Source organism: Marmota flaviventris, chromosome 18 (assembly GCF_047511675.1).
Source record: "Marmota flaviventris isolate mMarFla1 chromosome 18, mMarFla1.hap1, whole genome shotgun sequence".
Taxonomy (NCBI): domain Eukaryota; kingdom Metazoa; phylum Chordata; class Mammalia; order Rodentia; family Sciuridae; genus Marmota; species Marmota flaviventris.
The window spans coordinates 37022182-37042754 of record NC_092515.1 but is presented as its reverse complement, the minus strand read 5'-3'; the positions used below and the strand labels follow the sequence as shown (position 1 = coordinate 37042754).

General features: G+C 57.4%; 1 protein-coding gene across 1 annotated transcript; it reads right to left on the bottom strand.

Annotated features, from left to right (window-relative positions):
• Window positions 1-1491: 1491 nt before the first annotated feature.
• On the bottom strand, window positions 1492-20573 carry Cetp (cholesteryl ester transfer protein). The gene is made up of 16 exons (XM_027939166.2): window positions 20092-20573; window positions 18947-19061; window positions 16749-16883; window positions 16587-16657; window positions 16266-16353; window positions 15313-15382; window positions 15025-15085; window positions 13020-13111; window positions 11713-11892; window positions 10966-11016; window positions 7585-7752; window positions 4100-4167; window positions 3458-3491; window positions 2938-3010; window positions 1958-2043; window positions 1492-1814 (listed from the first exon to the last, which is right to left on the bottom strand). Exons 1-16 carry the CDS (start codon window positions 20402-20404, stop codon window positions 1740-1742), a joined length of 1680 nt encoding a protein of 559 aa, XP_027794967.2. The 5' UTR covers window positions 20405-20573; the 3' UTR covers window positions 1492-1739.

Below are 20573 nucleotides of genomic sequence, written 5' to 3'. Positions count from 1 at the left end.
GGGCCTTCCTGCTACCCAGCGTCCAGGGCCCCCATCAGGACGCTGGAGAGAACTCAGGGACAGTCACAGTTGCCTGGGGTATCTGACCAGGAGTGAGAGGCATTCGTGAGTGTGTCAGTGAGTGGCTCAGGGAGTGGGTGACTGTCTCGGGACCCCTCCTTGCCCTCCTGCCCCCCCAAGTCTTTGCAAATCCCTCCTTAGACTTCAAGAGGCAGCTCCAATATCCCCTCTACCCCTGGACCCTGGAAGATGCAAGGGTGTGTTCGTGTGTCCCAACCGATCGTGGTTGTGAGCTTCCCCCAACCAGGAAACCCACCGTTCACCCAGGTGCCCCAGACAGGGCTGAGGACGCCGCCCAGGCTCGGGCACCCAGGATTTCGGATTCTGCGGGGAGTGCAGTGCCAGGTGGAGGTGCAGCGGGATGAAGTGTCCCCTAGAGGGTCTCTGCTGCCCGTGGCCCCCTTGCCCGGGTCATGCTCCCTACCCAAGCCTGGCACTGCGGCCTCCTTCCCACTTAGACCATGAGCTGTTCAAGACCCCGGACCGCGTTCCCGTCTCCAGGTGGCACCCGTGCTGGGTCCTGTGATTTGCTCCTGAGGACCCTGATGACACTATCTGTGTCTTGGCCACCTGGTGCCCCTCAGAGCCTCAGGCCTGTTGGGTTCAGGGCCATGAGTGTTGCCCATGGCCAGCTGCCATCTGAACGTGGAGAGGAGTCACTAGAGGATGTGACTCCAGAGGTCACCGACACCCTGAGGGGCTGGCCTTGATCTAGCCCTGAAGGGTGGAGGGCTTCAAGGAGGGGCACCTGCCAGGAGAGGGGCTGTTCAAGACTGTCCAGCAGAGGGGGCAGCACTGGTGTGACAGAGACAGAGGGTCTGGCCGAGAATGGTGGATTCTGGGTGGGTCTGGCAGGTACCAGGGGGCCCGTCAGGGAGACCCTTAATTCCGAGGAGGAGGTCTGGGTGGCTCCCTCCAGGCTCTGGTGCAGGGATCGGGAGCAACCGCCGTGGAAGGGCTGGCAGGAGGGTGGACACCCAGGCCTGGGCTTGTCAGATCTGGCCAGCAGAGGACAAATGTCATTCCCTGCCCTGCCCCAGTGCCCCCCTACTGAAGAACTGTGGGAAGCCATTCTCGCACGTGATTGGGCACCTCCCGGATTGGGTGTGAGGCGCTCTGGCCAACTGTGCCGGAGCTATCCCCACCCTCTCCAGGTGCGAGAGCCTGTCCGTGTGCGGGGGTGACTGACCACTGACCCTGAGGCCAATCACTGACCCTGACCTTGGAATGCTGCCCCCCTCGACCTTCATTGGATGGAATTTTCCCCTGAATTTCTTGTTCCCCAATAAAAGGCCACTCCCTGGCGTGCTCTCTCTCTCTCTCTCTCTCTCTCCTGCTAGCCCTGAGTAAGCCTTGCTGCCCTACCGGGTGGTTCGAGGTAAGAGCCAGAGAGGTGAGAGCCATCTCGGACCTGGTCATAGAAAAAGGTCATTGAGTCTGAGTGTTTTATTTTGATCTCACTAGTTAACTTCTATGCCACGAACCTCTTTAATGAAACCAGCGTGCTGGTCGCCTGGTGGAAAGAACCACCTCACCGCTCCTGGACACAAAATTTTAATGCCATGGGCCTCCGTCTCCCTACGGGCACCCTGACTCCATGCGGATGGACAGAGAGGCCGGGTTCAGCTGCGAGCCCGGTCGGGGCCTCCTGGTTGGAGACCCAGGCAGCTCCAGGATCCCTAGCCCAGGCTCTGCAGAAAGTCCACCAGCAGGTGCTCCGGGAAGCCAAAGTCCATTTGCAGCAGCAGAAAGCCCTGGAGAGAGCAGCAGGCTAACTGGCCCCAAGGCCACCAGGAGGCACTGGGCGCGCCCCTCTGCCCATCTCCCCAGCAGCCGCCAGTCACCCCAGGGAAGCCCTCTGGGGCTGCGTCCCCAGGAGGTGGGACCGTGCACTCACATCACGAGAGATGATCTCAGGGTTGATGATGTCGAAGAGGTCCAGGCCCTTGCTGTTCATGAGCGCCGTAAATGTCACCTCGAGCCCTGGGGCAGGGAGGGAGCCCCAGTCAGCCCTTCTTGGGGAGCAGGCCCAGCCCCAGGCTTGTGGGAGACGTTGGGACCAACATTCTGTGAATCTGCCCTGCTTAGCCGACCCTGGGGAGCAGCCATCACTCCCAGGCCTGCTCTGGGGGTCACGCCTCCCCTCACTGATCTTCCAGGTGCTCTTTGCCACCACACAGAGCAGTCGCCCCAGCAACCCAGCTCAGTCCATCCCCCATTTTAGCTCCATGATACAGATGGGGAAAACTGAGAGACGGAGACAGTCAGCCAGGGTGATTCCTGTTTCTACTCTTCTCCTCTTGAACAAGCAGATATTAAAAAATGAAGACCGGCCTGTCCCCTATGCCCATGGGGAACAGGGCACAGAGCTCTCGGAAGGTCCTTGTCCAACGCACACCCCCTTACTCTGTGCCAGTGTCTCAGATTCCACCATTAAAGTCACTGCAGAGGGACAAACATCCTACAATGTCAAGATCCAAAGGGAATCTGGGGACCATCAAGTCTGACTTCATTTCATAGGAAGGGAAACTGAGGCTGGGGTACAACAAGGTCACACCCTCCAGCTGTCAGGCCCAGCCTTCTCTCTGCCGTTGACAGTGGGCTCAGCCGCCATGTGGGTGGCAGTGGTAATGTTCTCAAGGGGAGCCAGAATCAGGGGTCCATGCATCTGGCCAGGTCAGTGGCCTGCATTGCCACCAACAGGGAGAGGTACCTTAGGGAAGGGACGCAGGACCCCTAAGTGTCATGGCTGGAGAATCAGAGGCCCCGGGGGGCTGCCTGGGAAGGGGTGGGGCCTCTGCACTCCGCCATCTGAGAGGTGTGGGGACAAAGTCAAGTGTGACTCGCACCCCAACCTCTCCGCCTGGCCACACTTACGAGTCATGACCTCAGGGATGCCCACCGTGGAGACCATCGACCACAGGAAGTTCTGGACAGACTTGAAGTTGCTCTGTCAATCAGAAAGGCCCATGGTGAGTGCTCCCTGGGAGCCCAGCAGTGACCCATGGGTAGATGGCCACACAGTCCACGTGAGCATTCATTCAGGTGCCCAAGAAAAAAGACATCCCAGCCAGCCCTCGCCTGCTGCCTCCTTCCTGCGAGGTCCTTCCGAGGCCCTGGGGAGGGTGGGGGCTGTTATCCCATTCACAGGGGGAAAACTGAGGCCCAGGGAGAGGCCCCATGGCCAGGACTCTCCCGCCTCCTCAGTCCACACTACCACGACCCCATTTCTGCAACATGAGAGCTCTCCCCGCAGACACAGCGGGAGGAGGGTCACAGGTGACTGGGAGGGGACATATGGGCCATTTCTTTGGGTTTTGTTGGTTTCATTTAGGGACCTCTCCCTGCTTTCTTCAAGGCATGAGGCCCTACAGACTTATCTCCCAAGCCCACCTACCTCATCGATGCTGGAAGTAGACTTGGGTTGAGTCCTGAAATCAAAAAGAGACGGGAACTGGGCCCTCCGTTGGGCTCCTTTCTGGAACACCCCCCAGAAAAGAAACCCTAGGAATCTAGGTGCTTCTGCCCAATACTTAAGTCCCTCAGTAAGAAAGGCCTTTGGAATACTGTCCCAAGGTTTGCCATTTCAGCCGGGCACGGTGGCACACACCTGTAATCCCAGTGGCTGCGGCAGGAGGATGGCCAGTTCAAAGCCAGCCTCAGCAACTTAGCGAGTCCCTGAGCCACTCAGCAAGACCCTGTCTCTAAATAAAATACACGACAGGGCTGGGGATGTGGCTCAGTGGTTCAGTGCCTCTGGGTTCAGACCTCAGTACCAAGAAGAAAAAAAAAAAAAGATTTTGCCATTCCAGATGCCAGACCTGAGCTCAGGTCCCCTCCCCTCTGCTGGGCCCTCCGTCATTCCCTCCCGTGGTGTCTCTTCCTCCTCATCTAGACTCTAGGGAAGGTCTCTCCCTGTGGTCGAGCCGGAAGTCTGCACTTCCCCACCAGGACCCAGTCCCCCCGCCACCCCCAGCCCCGACTGCAGAGTCGGGACCAGGTTGGCTGAGCTGCTGCCCCCCCACTCTGCAGCACCTACTGGAGATCCAGGAGGTGCAAGGACAGCTTCTTCTTGGCATAGGAGGCCTGGATGGTGGTGACGATGTCCTGGGGGGAGAAACCAGATCTGCTGTGAGCCAGGGGCTTCCCGAAGCAGAGAGCAGCCCTCCTGTCTGGGGCTCCCGACTGCACGGGGCAACCAGATGGACAGGTGTGGAGAGCTGGGGTCCCGGGATCCTGGGGTGGAGCTGAACTCCTGGTCTTCTGAAAAGAGCGGGAAGGCCGGGCGTGTGACCCGGGGCAGAGGGCTTGCACAGCAGCTCCAGGGCCTGCGCTTCCTCCCCAGCATCAAACCCAGGCCAAACCTGCGCAAGTCCCCAGCACCTGCAGTGTCGGCCTAGGACCCCGAGTCCCGCCGGCACTTCCTGTCCTGGTTTCGGATTTACCCATCCCCAGTCTCCTCGGGCTGGTTAGTCAGAAACCACAGAGGAGCAGGACTTCCCCGTGCGGCTCGCTTCTTCCACCTCCAGAGGGAAGCCGCGTCGGGGCACCTGAGGATTCCTCTGCCTGGGGTCGGATTGACCTGCATTTTCACACTTTGGACGTCAGACAGTGCCACTGCTCCTGTGTGGTCCCCTGACCAGCAGCGTCAGCACCAGGAGGAGGATCGTGTTGGAGATGCAGACTTTCAGGCCCTGCCCCAGACCTACCAGCAGAGACCCTGCAGATGGACCCAGGAATCTGCTTTCACAGCCTCCCCAGGGGATGCCCACGCCAAAGCAGGAGACCTGTGGCACCAGGCGACTCTCAAGCAAACTGATGTTGAGTTGAAGTTGCTCTAGCACTTCCTGAAGCACACATTTTTATTTTATGGTGCTGGCCAAAAGTAGAGGTTGTCACCATTTGACTCGGTTATCCCACCCCTCGGCATATACCCATAGGACTTAACATCATCCTACCACCGTGAGGCAGCCACATCAACGTTTATAGCAGCCCAAATCAAAATAGCTAAGCTATGGAACCAACCCAGGTGCCCTTCAAGGATGAATGGTAAAGAAACCGTGGAATATAAACACAATGGAATATTACTCAACCATAAAGAAGAATGAAATCATGGTATTTGCTGGTAAATGGATGGAACTGGAGACTCTCATGCTAAGTGAAGTAAGCCAATCCCCAAAAACCAAATGCCAAATATTGTCTCTGATAGGTGGATACTAACACACAATATGGGGGCAGGGATGGAAGTTCATTGGATTAGACACAAGGGAAGGAAGGGAAGGGAGGGGGGAATGGGAATAGGAAAGACAGTGGAATGAATCAGACATAAATTTCCTATGCTCACATATGGATACACGACCAGTGAAACTCCCCATCACGTACAACCAAAAGAAAGGAATCCTAAATAAGAATAAGTCATACTTCACGTATGTAAAATATGTCAAAATACACCCTGCTGTCCTGTGTATCAAAAAAAGAACAATAAGAACAAAGTAGAGATTATTCAGTCTTTTGTTCGGCGAGCTAGTTATTCTCTGCCTCTGCCCATTACGCTGTGAGCTTCATGCGGACCACAGGGCCTGGCCCAGAGGAAGAATTTAACAGATGTTGTTAAAAATCCATGAATGGATGAATGTTCTGGGGCTGCAGAAACTACTGACTCAATAAAAATGTGACGTGTGACCTTGAACAAATGACCTGCCGGTTCTCCCTTTGAAGAGGCCTCTGTCTGGTAAAGGGGTGGCCTGGTGGATCCTTGGGGGCAGCTCCCACCAGGGCCCCCCGTGGGTCACCTGCCCTGGCTCTCTCCTGGCCCCTGGAGAGCTGGCTGACACTTATTTCTGGAAAAGCCCCCTTCAGCTCCACCTGATCCCACCCTGGCTGACAGCTGATGTTCACCACCAGATTCACAAGTAAGAAGAGAGGTTTTGGGGTGGGGACAGAGACAGGAGAGGATTACTGGAAAAGTTGGGGGGGGGGGTGAAACAGGATACCCGGGGAGGAGGTGTTTGTTGTGTTTGCAAAGATTCTCTGCTTGACCAAAATTCAGGGAGGCTCCAGAACCTTCTCCTAGGACCACGATGTGTTGCCTATAAATGAGTTTTTGCAAGAACACCGCTAAACCAGTCTAGCAAGAATCCCCACCTTCAGTATCTGATCAGCCTCATCTTTGATCTGGTTTCTGATCCCCCACGTGGCCCACGGGATATCTGGACCAGCTTCAGCAAGAATCCTGTTAGGTCCCTTTCCGTCGCAGCTCCTTAGCCCAGAGGTGCCCTCTCAGGGCACCCTAAGACCCCCTGCGGTGGTCCTTGTCCTTATCATCCCCACAGGCTGAACAAAGCCTTAGCTTTCACAAGTATTGCAAAAGTATTGAATGCGTTTTTCTGAAATTTTCGGATTCTTCAATAACAAACAATAAGTAAAGAAAATGAGATAACACGAAATTTTAAGAGATTTTCAAAAAGGTAAATACCACATGCTCTCCTGGATTGGCTCTTGGTACAGAAAAGGGGCATCAGTGCAAAAACTGGTGGGAGCCCATCTGGAGTCTGGTCCTGATAGTGTTCCTCACTCAGGGCTGAGTCACAGCCCATGGGGTGGGTTCTGAGAGACATCAACCACAGGGAAGCCAGGAGGACAGCAAGTGACCCCTCTGCATGTCTTTACAACTTTCATTCAAATCTGAAATTCTTCCAAAATAAGAGGTTGATAAAAAATAAAATACCAAAGGGAACTCTGCTCCATTTGTCCCTTGTGGGTGGCTGAGGGCAAAGTACTTCAGGGAGTGTGGTTCTCTTCTTTAGATTTCTCTATTTTCCAGGGTGTGCCTGTCTTATCTTTATCTTTAGTTTCTAATGTACTAAGAAAGTTTGAGAAGCTGGGTGTGGTGGCGCACGCCTGGTACCCCAGCAACTCGGGAGGCCGAGGCAGGAGGATGGCAAGTTCAAGGCCAGCCTCAGCAACTTAGTGTGAACTTGTCTTAAAATAAAAAGGGCTGGGGATGAAGAAAGAAAGAAAGGAAGGAAGGAAGGAAGGAAGGAAGGAAGAAAAGGAAAAGGAAAAAGGAAAGAAGTATTAAGGACACAGAGAAGAACATCAGGGATCACGTGGAGCTTCAATTCTTTATCTACAATCACAAAATCAAATAAACTCTGCAAACTGAAAGCCGTTTTTGTTTGTTTTTTAAGTGTGTGGCCAAAGCCTGGCTGTCCCAATGGGAGGCCTTGGATAGTGTATTTATCTTGCTTCTTTTGAGCGTCCGGGCGTGTGGATTGTGGAGTTCCCCCCGCCCCGGCCCCTCTAGAGTGTTCCTCTCACGCACTGCGCTGCTTTTCTAAAACACACAGAGTTTTGAATCTGGAAATCCACGTGGCCTAATGGATTTGGGAGGAGGAACCCCCGGGCCTGGCGTGCCACGGAGCCACACACAGAGGTGGGGAGATGGATTTGGAGACATCAGAGGCCCCTGTCCCCTGCCCTGGATGGCCAGGTCCCTGCCCCTCCCCCCTGCACCCACCTCACCTCTTCAAAGGTATGAGCCAGAGCAGTTTGGCCATCCGGGTGGGGGAAGAGGAATTTCACCACCACGGAGGAGGTGACCACGACACCCTTGTTCTGACAAGAGATCTTGGGCCTCTTCGGGCAGTAGACGATCACTTGGGTCTGGCTGGTGGGGATATTGCCGAATAGCTGTGGGAGACAGGGGTGGGGGACAGGGGCCATTAGAAGAGCTGTCACTGATGCCCTCAGCGAGGGAAGGGATGAAGCTGACTCGGGTGTCCCAGGGCTGGGAGAAGAGGAAACTGCTGGGGCAGAGGCTCCGGCCCCAGGCTGGGTTCCAACTCTGGAAATCCTAAGCTGCACCACTTCACAAATCTGCCAGTTAACTGAAAAATTAAGACTCTTGTCTCTTCTGACCATTGGGGTTTTTTGTCCCCCGTGTACTAGTGAAGCTGTTCCTTGCCCTGTCTCCTCTCAAGGGTAGGAAGGACACCTTGGCTTAGCCTTTGTGCTCCGGCTTCACCTGTACCCTGGGGATAACGGTTCCTGCCTCAGAGGATGGTTATGAGGATTAAATGAGATGATTCAAGAAGGAGCTGAGACTAGGTCCTGCCACACGGTGACCCTCTCTTCTAAAAATATCCATGGATTCCCCACTAGGCTTCATCCCTGGGCCAGAAGTATAGTCACAGCAGAGAACCAGACAGACCAGCAAAGCTCAAATTTATCAGATGATTCCAAAGCTAAATGCAAAATTTCAACTGAGAGGCAGTTTAAAGGAGAGATGGACCAGGTTGTGGCCCCAAAGCCCTCAAGAGGAGATCTGATCTGTATCCAGGAAGGTGGGAGAGGCCTTCCCTGAGGATGAGGAGGAGTCAGATGGGACAGGGGGAGGGAAAACCCTTCTAGACAGAAAGGACAGCACATGCAAAGGCCCTGTGGAAGGGACTGGCCAAAAATAAGGACTGGACAGGTGGCGAGTGAGGCTGGAAGTGGCAAGTAGCCTGAGATTGGCTTCACCTGCCTGCAGGAGAGCCCGTGGGACTGGGCTCAAGGAGACCTCCACCCGGGAACCCACGGACCCAGTGGATGCTTTACAACAAAACGTTTTATTTAATACATGGCCAAGCTCAAAAGAAAGACAGGGCCAACCCCAGGTCTCAGAGAGGGAGGAATATTATAAGGCAAAGCTATAAGCAGTGTGGCCCAGACAGTAGGATGTGGCTCCAGACCACACTGTCCTGGGTTTTATGTCCTGAGAGAGAGAAAGAGCAGCGAGAGGCAGAAGAGGAACCAAGTCATTTCCACTCAGTGAAAAGGAGACTAAAAATCTTCCCTTGTTTAAGAATGTCCCGGGGAGTGTCGGAGGGAGGCGAGAGGGTGTCAATCAAAAGGCTGAGCCAGGCTCAGCAGGACTGAAGGTTGATTTATACGGCAGGGCGTCCTGAGCTGCGTGATCACGTCACATCCAAGACTAACACGTGACGTAGTCCTGAGGGCTCCCAGCAGAAATAAATACCAAACTGTATTCTTAGGGAATTTAGGTTCATCCAGGGCACAGCTGTCCACAGAAAAATCATATTCCACCAAAGACGAGCTCGTGGACAGACAGGAATGGCAATCCACACAAGGAAACCACCCACCATGAGGGGTCGCCAGCAAACCCACAGGCAGGAGGGTGAGGTCCCAAGAACCAGACACAGTAGAACAACCTGGCGGAAAGTCCCAAGTAACTTTTTAAAAAAATGATTAGAGGAAAGAGCCACCATGAAATGATGGCACTCTGGGGTGGGAGAGAAGAGAGATTTTAAAAACCAAACTCAAAAAGTTATTATAAATAAAAGTTATTGAGATTAAGATGGAAAACTCAGTGGGTGGATAAATGGATATGACCTAGCTGTAAAGAAAATTAATGAATCGGAAGAAATGTCTGGAAAAACTATCCGGAATTTAGGAATTTTGCACAGAAATATCAAAAGGTGAAAAAATATGTCAGAGTAACTAACAGATATAGAAGATGGAGAGAAGGTCCAACCTGCGTCTAATTCAAGGAGGCGAGAAAACAGAGTAGAGGTAATAACTGAAGAGATGGAGACCGAGCCGTTCTCAGAGGTGAACCATGACGCTGTGTCTAAAACAACTAGGTTGAGAGTAGACAGGGGCCAGGCAATACGGGATCCCCGAGGCCAGCACACAGAATCTTGCCATATCCCGCGACCCTGGTCCTTTATCTTTGATGAGTTGTGAGCTGGCAGGAAGGTGATCAGTTTTACTTCTCGAATAGATTGTTCTATTGACCTCCTTAGAGAACAGATGGTCAGGGATATCAGGATTCAGGAGGACTCCCTGCAGAGGGAGTCCTCCAGGAGATAATGGTAGCCAGGTCCAGGGGGAAGGTGGAGACAGAGAGGTGGACAGACCCTACCAACAGTGAGGATGTCTGATGGACAGGACTCAGGAAGGGGGAGGAGGGAGGAGGGAGGGCAAGGACACTCCAGGCTCCGAGCTGCACACACGGAAGGAAGCGAGGCGTCTGCAGGGCTGGGAACGGGGGGGGGGGGGGGGGGGGGGGGGGGGGGCAGATCTGAAGCTCAGAAGGAAGAGAGGCCATGTCCACGAGGACAGCACGAGGACACAGAAGGAGCAGGTCGGGGGAGGGGCTGGAAGAAGGAAGCTGAGGGACGAGTTTCACTGGGGCCACTGCCCAGCTCTGGGGAAGTACCGTAGCAGTGGTCACCAGGCAGTTACTGAGTTGGTGAGGATGGGGGTGGCCGAAGGCTGGGCGAGGGGCAGCTGGAGGTTCAAGGATGGTGGGGGAGGATGAAGTCACTGCAGTGGGCGGGGCGAGCGAGACCAGAGGCTGGGGGCAGTTTGCCCAGAGACAGCGAGGATCTGCTCAGGCCAGGGACCGGGGATTCACAGTGGAACCTCCCACGGAGAGAGGGACTGTGGACATCATTGCCACTCGGCAGAGCAGGCAAAGGCTGTGACCCCCAAAGAGTCTGCCCGAGGTTGGCTTTGGGATCAGGGATGACCAGTGGCCTCATCCTCTCGCCAGGGCCCTCCAAGCCTGGGGTGATCCTGGGCGTCCAGCCTCCCGCAAGGCCCAGTGGCCTGGGTAACAGAGCACGGTCCTCGGGGCCGTGACAGCTGGCTCTGACCCAGCTCTGCCATTTGCTGCGTTCCCCTGTGTGTAGATGGGGACCATGGCCGTGCCTCACCCCAGGGTTGTCGTGAGCGTGGCAGGAAGTCACATGCAGAAAGGGTCCAGCTCGGGGCCCTGGATGGAGCTCAGGCCGAGCTGTCCTGGTCACCACTGCTGCTGTGGCTGGCTGAATAGGGACTTCTGAAGCAAAAGTAGAATCGGGGTACAGAGACGAACCCCAGCAGCAGGGCAGTTACCTCCAGAAACATGTCCTGGTTGGTGTTGAAGCCGTGGGTCTCCAGCACTGCCTGAAAGAGAGGGGCCAGAGATGGCCAGGGGGTCAGTCCTCACAAGGAAACCGCAGGGATGGGGTGAGAGGCCAGGGCCTGACCCCTCCCCAAACCAATTCCCGACCCCCCCCACATGATCTGACATGCTCTGGGCAGGTGGGGTGCAGAGGACCCCTGACCTGACTCGAGGCCACACCGTCTACATGACCTTGGGGAAGTCTCTTCCCTTGAGGCTTCAGTTTCCCCATGAATTTAATGACAGGCATGGACTGGGGACCACGTAAGCACTTCTGGTATGGAAGAGTGCAGATTGGAGCCACCTCGTCCAAGCTGTGTGTTCTTGGACAAGTTATCTACCCTCTCTGAGCTTTGTTGTGTTTTTGTTGTTGGAAAATGGAGGTAGTGACAGTACTTACCCCACAGAGTGAGCGCAGCCAAAATACATTCAACACAGATAGTAATGGCAGCTCACGTTCATGGCTCAGTTCCCGTGTGGCAAGCATCTGCCTATTTAACTACTGATTCCTCAATTGATGGGTCAATCCACCCAACACACAGTAGGTCCCAATCAATGCTGAACTTCAGGGTCATGGCTGCAGCTCGGATGGTTCCTGGCTCCTCTGGTGCCCCCAGAATCTCCTCCAGGCTCCTCCGCTGGGGGCACGCATGCCACCCACCCACCCAGGGACGTCCTGGCAGCCACCTGCCCCTCACCTTGAACTCCTCCCCGGTCAGGCTGAGCCTGAGGCGTCCATCCTGGAAGGCGGCCCTGGCCAGGGAGTCGAGGACTTGCTCTGAGAACCAGAAGTAGAGCATGCGGGCGTCCCCCAGGAGGCTGGGCGAGAAGGTGGGCAGCGGGAGGTCGTCGGAGACGTTCTTGTAGATGAAATGACCCTGGAGGAAGCGGGGGATGCTGGCTGCCCCTCCCCTGTGTCCCTGCTGGAGCGGCTCCAGGGACACTGAGAGGAGCCGTGGGGAACACCCAGCCCAGAGGAGCGTGGGGAGTCGAGAAAGAGCTGCCCATGGCCGGCTCCCAGCCCAGCCTTCCTTGCTCAGGGTTCATCCCGAGGCTCTGCTCTGTTCCCAGCACCGGGCGAGGTGACCCAGCAGACGTGTCACCACCCTCAAAGCCTGACATTGAGGAAGGACCGCAGGCAGAGCCGTGGTGGCCCTGGGCCTCTGTGCTCTGTGACCAGGACAGCTGGCCAGCCTGAGCGCCGTCCTGCACCTTCTGGGACCAGGGGATGGACAGGGAGCCCCACAAGTGGCAATCGGAAGTCAGGCCCCTGCCCGGCGCCTGCTCCTCTAGCCCGCGAGGGGTGAAGGGGCTTCGCGGGCGGCCACCAGCTCCCTGAAATGTTCCTTTGCTCACTTTTCTGGGGACAGGCTCCATCACAGACAGGCTGCTGGTTCTCTAAACCCACCACTGCAGAGTTCTGTGACACCCCGTCTTTGACCAGGTCACAGGGGCCTGGGGTACACTTCTTTGCCTTCCTTGCAGCTAGGACCATGTGACGGAGGTCAGGCCACTGGATGTGAGCAGAGTGTGGGGTGACCAGCCAGCAACAACACAGAGCCTGCATGCCCAACAGCATGGCGCTGCAACCCCCTGCGCTGCTCGCGGTAGCCACTCTGAGCAGGAAGTGAACGTCTGAGGGTTCAAGCTGCTGTTACTCTGGGCATCTTCCTTACAGCAGCAGAACCTAGTCCTAAGTAGCTGTGGTAGAGCTTCCCAGATGCCCCAAGGGGCCTTGGCTTCTCCACACCCAATGGAGGATGCTGGAAGCCAAATAAGCCTTCTAGAAGGAGCTGGTGCTTTGCGAGGTCCCTGGGAGGGGAGGGTCAGCACAGAGGGTCAGACACAGAAGCTACCCCCCACCCCTGCCTTGCCACACCAGGGGACACCTGAAGAGGTGCAGCAGAAGAATGTGTGGCTTCCCCAGGCTGGGGGCAGTGTGAGCAGGACACAGGTAAGGACGGAGGCTGAGGAGCACCCAGGAGGGGAGCCCTGCCACCCCCACCTTGTGGTGTGACTCCAGGTGGGCTGCTGTGATGTCAGGGGGTCCTGTCAGGGAAATGTCCACCCGGATGTCTCCAGAGGAGAGGATGCTGGCTGCGGGGAGAGAAGGGCAGGCTGGAGCCCGGGATGAGAGCTGCCTGGTGCAGGGGTCCCCCAGCCCCCCACAGGAGCCCCGCCTCCTGACCAGTGCTCCCGGGTAAAGTGGGTCCTGGGGGCACTGGGGGCACTTTTCATTGTCTTTTCCCAGCGCCTGTCGGTCTGGTGTCTGTTGGCTCCACCAGCAGGAGTCCTGGACGCTGGTTCCCTGCGGGAGGCCCAGGCTGGAGCCCCAACCTGCCCTGGGGGCGCTGGACGGCAGGAGCCAGGGAGCTGTCCTCATCCCCAATGGCACCATCTACCCCAGGGCTGTGTCTTTGTGGGGTCAGGGGTCAGCAGACATTCTCTATAAGCCACCAGAGGGTAAGCGCCCACTACGATCCCAACTGTGCGCAAAAGTGCCCCCCCACCCCCCACCCCCGCAGGTGAGTGGGCGTGGCCACGTGACAATCAAAACTTTACAAAAGCAGACGATTGTGTTTCCCAGCAGGGAGCGACAGCGACACCGCCATAGTCCCCTGCGGTGTTTCCCAGCCTGGAGCAATTGGGCCTGGGGCGCAGGGCCCGCCCTCGCGCCTCCCTGGGCCTGCGTTCAGCACCTTGCTGGGGAGACCCTGGGCCAAGGCGCCTGGTGGGAGGCCAGCGTGGTCCCCCGCCCAGCCCCGCCCGCACCCCGGTTCCCGTCCAGGTGCAGGGCCGGCGCTGGCCACTCAAGGCAGGCCGGGAGCGGGATGCCCACCACGCCCCTGGCCCTGCCTGGAGGCTCCCCTCTCACCACCCTGCAGCCACCCGGAGGGTCCCCTGATCTGGGGTTTCACTGTGACTGAAGCTTCCCTGTTCACTGAGCACCTACTCGGTGCCCGGGACCCGTCAGCTGGCCTGGCACAGTGGCTGCGGCAGCGGCGGGAAACCACTGCAGGGCCCACGCTCAGGTGCCTCTCCTCTGCTTCTGGATTGGGGGCCTGGTGGGCCCATAAATCAGTAAGACGGGGTTGGTGGTTCCCTCCTCCCCGGGTCACTGGGGCTGTTGCATCCGGGAGAGCAAGTTCAACAAACAGCCGTGCTCTCCCCGGGCGTTCCTGGGGAGCACAGAGCTTCCCACTCTCAGGACACTCCTCTTCTTGTCTTGGGTGCCTTCCAGGGGCCCAGGGATGTTCCCATCGGACAGATGACAAAACTGAGGCCTGAGTCTGTCCTTCCTTCCTTTCCTTTTTTGGAACTGGGGATTGAGCCCAGGGGCACTCTACCACTGAGCTACATTCCTGGCATTTTTAATTTATCTTTTTGTTTTGAGACAGGGTCTCACTAAGTTGTGGAGACTGGCCTTGAACTCTCGATCCTCCTGCCTCAGCCTCCTCCATGGCTGGGATGACAGGTGTGCACCACTGAGCCCAGCTAAGTCCTCTCTTCTCCACTGCAGAGCCCCCCCTGGGATTGGAGGGAAGAGGCCCGGGGAAGGGCGGGGGAGTGCTCCACCTACATCCTGCCCTCCTCCTCCTTATCTTCTATCCATGTTCTTGAAATGTGTTTGACACTGAGCTTGGTGCTCGGGGTACGGGGTGCTGATTAGGGCTGGTGATGGACAGACAGAGTTCTGTCTTATGCTTCATCCATACTTTTTTTTTTCCACCTGAGTCTCATAGTCACTCTGTGAGGTAGGTGCTATTATCCCCTTTTTACTAATGAGGAAAATGAGGTTCAGAGAGGGTAAGTCCCTGGCTCAAGGTCACACAGCTTATGAGATGGCAGCTTCAAGGGAAGCAACTTGCCGTAGCCACACTAATCACCAGTGCCAGAGCCAGACAGGGACCAAGAGAACCAGCAGGGGAGTGACTGTCCAGAATCACACAGCGACTGTGGTCATTTTCTGTTCCCACCACTGCCTTCTGAGGCACACAGACAGAACTCACCGGCCCTTGTCTGGACAAAGTCGGCCATGATGTTGGAGATGGCGTTGATCTCTTTGCAGATCTGGCGTGGACAGAGCAGGCAGCTTATCAGGCAGGGAACTAGGCCAGAGAGGAGGCAGGGTGTGCCTCCCTCAAGCTGTGTGTGGGTGGCAGTGCTGGGAATGGGCACAGGGGCCTGGCTACCTTGGGAAGGTAGGAGGGGCACCTTCTCAGGGAAGGGCAGGAGGGGAGGTGGGTCTGCTCCCAGCCCCGACTCCGGACCACGGGTGCCACAGCTGCCCCACTCACCTGCCCCTTCAGGACCAGCCTCAGAGTAAAGGAGATGACGTTTGTGAACAGCTGCTGGATCCAGCTGGGCCTGAGGCAGTAGCAAGAGCTAGTGAGCCTCCAGCCGGTCCTGAGCGTCTGCCGAGCGCCTCCTGTGTGCCTACCTTTGGGTCTCTGCTGGCCTCAGAATCCTCAGAGAGCTCAGGAGGTGGGGATTATTGTCCCAATTCACACTGAGATCACTGAACCCCAGACATGAGCATGAGCCACATCATCACCTCAGAATTCCTCAGGAGGGCCCATGTCATGTGTCTGCTCCCTCAAACCAGCCTGCAGGTCTCTCCTGCATTCCAGGTTTGAGACTGGGGCCTCCCTGAGCCTCAGCATCCTCCTCTGTGCCATGATACTATTCCTAGCTCCCTGACAAAGGAGACTGGCCAAGACCAAGAACCTCTCAGGTGGGGAAGCAGGAGCTCAGGTCCTGGATCAGAGGGTGCTGCTCCCACCCCCCAGTGGTGACCTGTGTGTCTGGAGCGAGTTCCTGAGCTTGGCTGCAGCTTTGTCTGTGGTTTGATGGGGGTGACTGGGGTGTAGGAGGCAGGGGTGGACACGGAACGTTCCTTTCCTTCCTAACCCCAGGCCTCGGTTTACCCATATGTGAAAATGGGGGTAATAACAGAGTCTGTCTCCTAGCACTGGATTGGGTGAGCATCAAATCAACTCAGCGAAGCGTTCACAATCACTCTCGGCCTGTTAATGTTCTCAACAACTGCTAGTCTCCATTCTTGGAGGTTATATGGATGGGGAGGGACTGAAAATGGCCCCACCCAAGGTACCGATGGCCCCAGGTTGGGTAGTCCACAGGCATACCCTATGGGGGACCCTGGAGGGGGCACGGGCACATCAACAGGATGGGATGCAGGTGGGAATGGGGCTCAGCAGTGGGGATGGGGGTGCCGGGGCCGTGGACTTACTTATGCTCTCCTTGGAGGTACAGGAGCAGCTTATGGAAAGACAGGTAGCAGTTGGGGGCACTGGTGCGCACTCTGCCAGAGTCAGAGGCTGCAGAGAGGCCCCAGTGTCACATCAGGGCAGCCTAGGCTCCTGGGCAGTGCCCACGGGGTGCCCAGCCCAGCTAGGAGCCCCTTCAGCTCCAGGCGCCCCAACCCTGCAAACTTCCCCAGTTGGGCCTCCTTCCGGCCTCAGAACCTCCGACGGCCCCACCTTCCCTTTCTGCTGAGACCAAGCCCTGGAGCCCGGCCTCCCTGCCTCCCCAGAGGGAGCCGGATGCCTACTCAGCTGGGTGCTGATCTGGAGGTCCGTGGAGGAGTCGATCTCGAAGTCAACAGAGTGATTGACGCTCAGCCTGCAAAGAGCCAAGGACCCAGGACCCTCGTCCTGCCCTGTGACACTCACAGGGCCCTGGAGGGGGCACGTCAGCTGACGGGCGTGCTTACCCCCAGGCGCTTGTGTAACCGTAGCTCAGGGTCCCCCGGATGGTCACTGATGCGTTCTGGATGGAGATGTCGATGGACCTGGCCTCCACCAACTCCACGTGGCTGCTGGCCATGGACAGGTGGCCGATCTGGATGCTGTGAGAGCCACGGGAGGGAGGAAGGAAGGCCGTGGCAGGGTCAGGGAGGGGCCAAGGGGGATGCTGTGGTTATAACAAAGCTAAAGACCTTGAGGCAGGTGGGGGGTGCCCCTAGGCCACCTGGGTGGCTGCAGTGTCCACAGGATGCTGGGAAGCAAGAGTCAGGAGGAGAGATGGGACACACCACCAGGGAGGACGGCCGGAGATGCACCTGGGCAGAGTTGGAGATGGGGGGGCCCAGGGCCCAGGCCTGGGGTGGCCTCACAAAGACAAGGAAAGAGTCTCCCCAGCACGGCCAGAGGGAGCCCGGCCCTGCTGACACCTGGATTTTTAGCCCAGTGTGACCTGTGTCGGATTTTAACATAATAAACACGTGATGTCTGAAGCCACCAAACTCTGGGGATTTGTTATGGCAGCCAATAGGAAATGAGAAGAGTGGGCCTCAGCAGGCCCGGAGAGGGGAGCCAGGCCTTGAGCTTGGGTAGGCAGGACATGGTCAGAGTGGGGCTCGGGAGCACCCTGAGGGAGAGAACAGGGAACCGAGTTGGCCGGTGGGACACTCCAGACCCGCATGCGCTCTGCCCACCCTGGCTCTGACGTGTGCCAGCGTGAGCATGTGGCTGAGAGCACATGCCTGAAGCAGGTCCTGAGGGCGGCTTCCCTGCTCTGTGCCCACCGCAGCCCCCGACGTGGTCACCGCGGCTGTCCCCACTGAGCAGATATGGAAATGGCTCAGAGAGTGTACGTGACTTCAGAAGGCCTCTGGGATTTGATCCTGGGCCTGTCAACCCCAATCCTGTATCATGAGCCACAGTGACATACTGTGACCAACTGTGAAAGCCAGCCCCTGCTTCCTCTGTTCATCCTTTCCACTGCCTTCTACTCCGGAGACAGAGCAGCAGAAAGGATTGTCATTGCGCCAGGGGCGCTGGCACACGCCTGCCATCCCAGAGACTCGGGAGGCTGAGGCAGGAGGATCAAGAGTTCAAAGCAGCCTCAGCAACTTAGCCCTAAGCCACTCGGTGGGACCCTGTCTCTAAATAAAATACAAAAAAAGGGCTGGGGATGCGGCTCAGTGGTCAGGTGCCCCTGAGTTCAACCCTCTCTGGACCCGTCATCACTCCAACCAACACCAACATCAAGCATGGCCACCACGGCTGGCTCTCCCCCACGCTCGCCGGCTGGCCAGCAGTAACACTGGATCCCCCGGGTGGCCTGGCCATCTGAGTCCCTACTGGTTTCTTGGGCTGGGATCTCTGAACCGCTCCCACGCACTTCTGCTGTCCCTGAGCCCAGGGACAAGGTTCCAGGTTGGTATTATCCTCGTTTTATAGAAGGGGAAACTGACCCCCAAGGCCTCACCGAGAGCCCTGCGGGCACCTTCACGCGCCTCCCGCCCCTGCCCAGCTGCAGGAGCCTCTCCAACCACGGGCCGGGGGAGCTCAGGGGTGGACACCGGGCTCCACCCAGCAGCGCCGCCAGCGCCCCCTGGCGGTGCTAGGCGCGCACACTCCAGGCCCAAGGTAGACCTAACGCAGGTCCAGCTCTCCAGCCGTCCTGCCTGGCCGGGGAGGAGGAGCTCGGTTTTATGACCACGAGGCGGTCCCCGGACAGTGTCTGCGCCACCCTCGGGGCGCACATAAAGACCAACATCGGCTCTGAAGTGCCAGGAAGTGGGCTGTGTTCCTGGAGCCGAGCTTTGCAGTCAGGTCAGCCCGCCTCGCTGTGTGACCTCCAAGCACTGTGACCTCTCTGAGCTCCCGCTGCCCCGTTGAGCCCCGTTGGGGCCGAGGAAGGCAGAAGCAGGGCTTGTTTGTAAGGGCACCTGGTCCATAGCAGGCCCTTGCCTGCTTCCATCGTCCCCAGCAAGTCAGGAGAACTCTCAAGTGGCCCGGGAGACACCCATCCTCCCAGGGCAGTGGGGAAGGGACCCTCCAAGACCTGGACCTGCTGCAACACTCCCATCAACCCCCACGGGGCCCTGGAGGCGGGGCGCAGGTAAGGGGGCGGCTCCCTGGGGCTGGGGCCAGACCCACTGCCCCTCCCCTCCCAGCCACTCACTTGTGCAGAGCATAGTAGACTCGACCGAGGAGCATCATGGTCTTCTCTCCCGTGATGTCCGGGTAGCTGGCTCGCTGGAAGGCCGTCTGGATCACCTTGGCCGTCTCCTGGTTCACTAGAGGGGACGGTGCAGACCAAGGGGCTGCAGACCCAGGTCGGCCACCCAGCTCAGCCCCAGCCCAGCGTTGGCCATGGCTCAGACTCTTTGGGATGAGCCCCTCCCCACAACAGGACTCCAAGCTGAGAGGCACGTCAGGTGGCAATTCGCAGGGGACACAGAGAGCCCTGACCCTGAGCCCAGCCAGAGACCTTGCTCACTCACACTCTGGATCCTAACACACAGGCACCCATGATCCTAGTCAAAGTGACAGCCCCAGCCCCAGCTACACACTGACCCCAGCTGTACCCTGACCATGCTGGGAACCCCCTTCCCAAAACAACTGAGTCTATAATCCTGGGTCTTACACTGGAGAAATTCTGTGTTAGAGGTCATATCATTGAGCCTCTCTGTGCCCTTTTTGTAGTGAGCAAGAGGCTGAGGCCCAGAGAAGGCAATGAAGTCAACCAAGGTCACACAGCAGCAGGTGACAGAGTCTCGCTTGCCTGGGCTTATGCTGATGCCTAACTCTGGCCGTAGAATGACTTTCAACACCAGCTACACACTAACCCAAACTTTGCCCCCAAGTGTGATCTCCCAAGAAGGCCTTCCTCTGAACCCCAGAATGACTGGGGGTCCCAGTCCCAAACACGAATCCCATGCCTGGCTGTTAGCCTCCCGGTGTCCGTGTTGGTCAGTGGTCACCTGTGGATCTACCCAGGGCAGTCTGCTCCTCTGAGATCTTACTGGTTTATTAGGATAGTGTCTTTTCCCAGCTCCCAAGTACTTTTGTCCCCGATCTCTGTGACAAAAGGTCCGGGATGGCATCCCCCTCCTTTTGCAGAAGGGGAACATACCTTCCCATCAAGGAGCGTGAAGGTGAGGTCAGCAGGGAGAGGAGAGCCCCACCCAGCCCCTCGCACAGGGCCCCGCTCTCTCTGGGCTAAGGTGCAGCAGCTCTGCCCAGGGCTGGCCCCTGACCACGGGGGTGTCCTTGAAAAGCCCCCTGCTGGGCACCCAGAGGCCTGGGGGGAGGGGTGCTACTTACACACCAGGAGGGCGGGCTTGGTGATGCGGCACACAATGCCCGCCTGGCACGGGGTGCCTCCAGAGCAGGCGTGGGCACTGCCCAGCAGGGCCAGGGTCAGGAGGACGGCAGCAAGCATGGCTCCCGGTGGCTGCGGCGAGTGGCCCCGTCCACGCCCGGCACAGCTCCTAGCTGCGTGTCTGCCCAGCCTCCACGGGACGTGAGGCGCTTCCGGGCAGCAGGGTCTTTCTGGCCTCCTTCCTGTCCAGCCCCTCGGGCCTCCTCTCTGGACATTGGGCCAGCGCAGCCCTCCTCTGCCCGTCACCTGCACCATGTCTGTGACCCTCCTATTATCTGGATAATATTATATTATCTGGATTATTGTTCATATCCTTCCTGGAATTCATTCTTTTGATTTAAGTAAATGAATCCAAGAACAAATGTCATTTCTCGATGGCCACAAACAGAAACCAAAATACAATGGCCATAAACGAAACATCCAG

Bases quoted from the DNA above. Each gene is read 5' to 3' on its own strand.
- Cetp (XM_027939166.2), bottom strand. From the start codon at position 20,404: ATGGTGCAGGTGACGGGCAGAGGAGGGCTGCGCTGGCCCAATGTCCAG. The intron at 16,354-16,586 runs GTAGGCATCCGG...GCCTCTCTGCAG, and splicing joins CCAGATCAGCACCCAGCTGA to CCTCTGACTCTGGCAGAGTG. The intron at 2,044-2,937 runs GTAAGTGTGGCC...TCCCTGCCCCAG, and splicing joins CATCCCTGAGGTCATGACTC to GGCTCGAGGTGACATTTACG.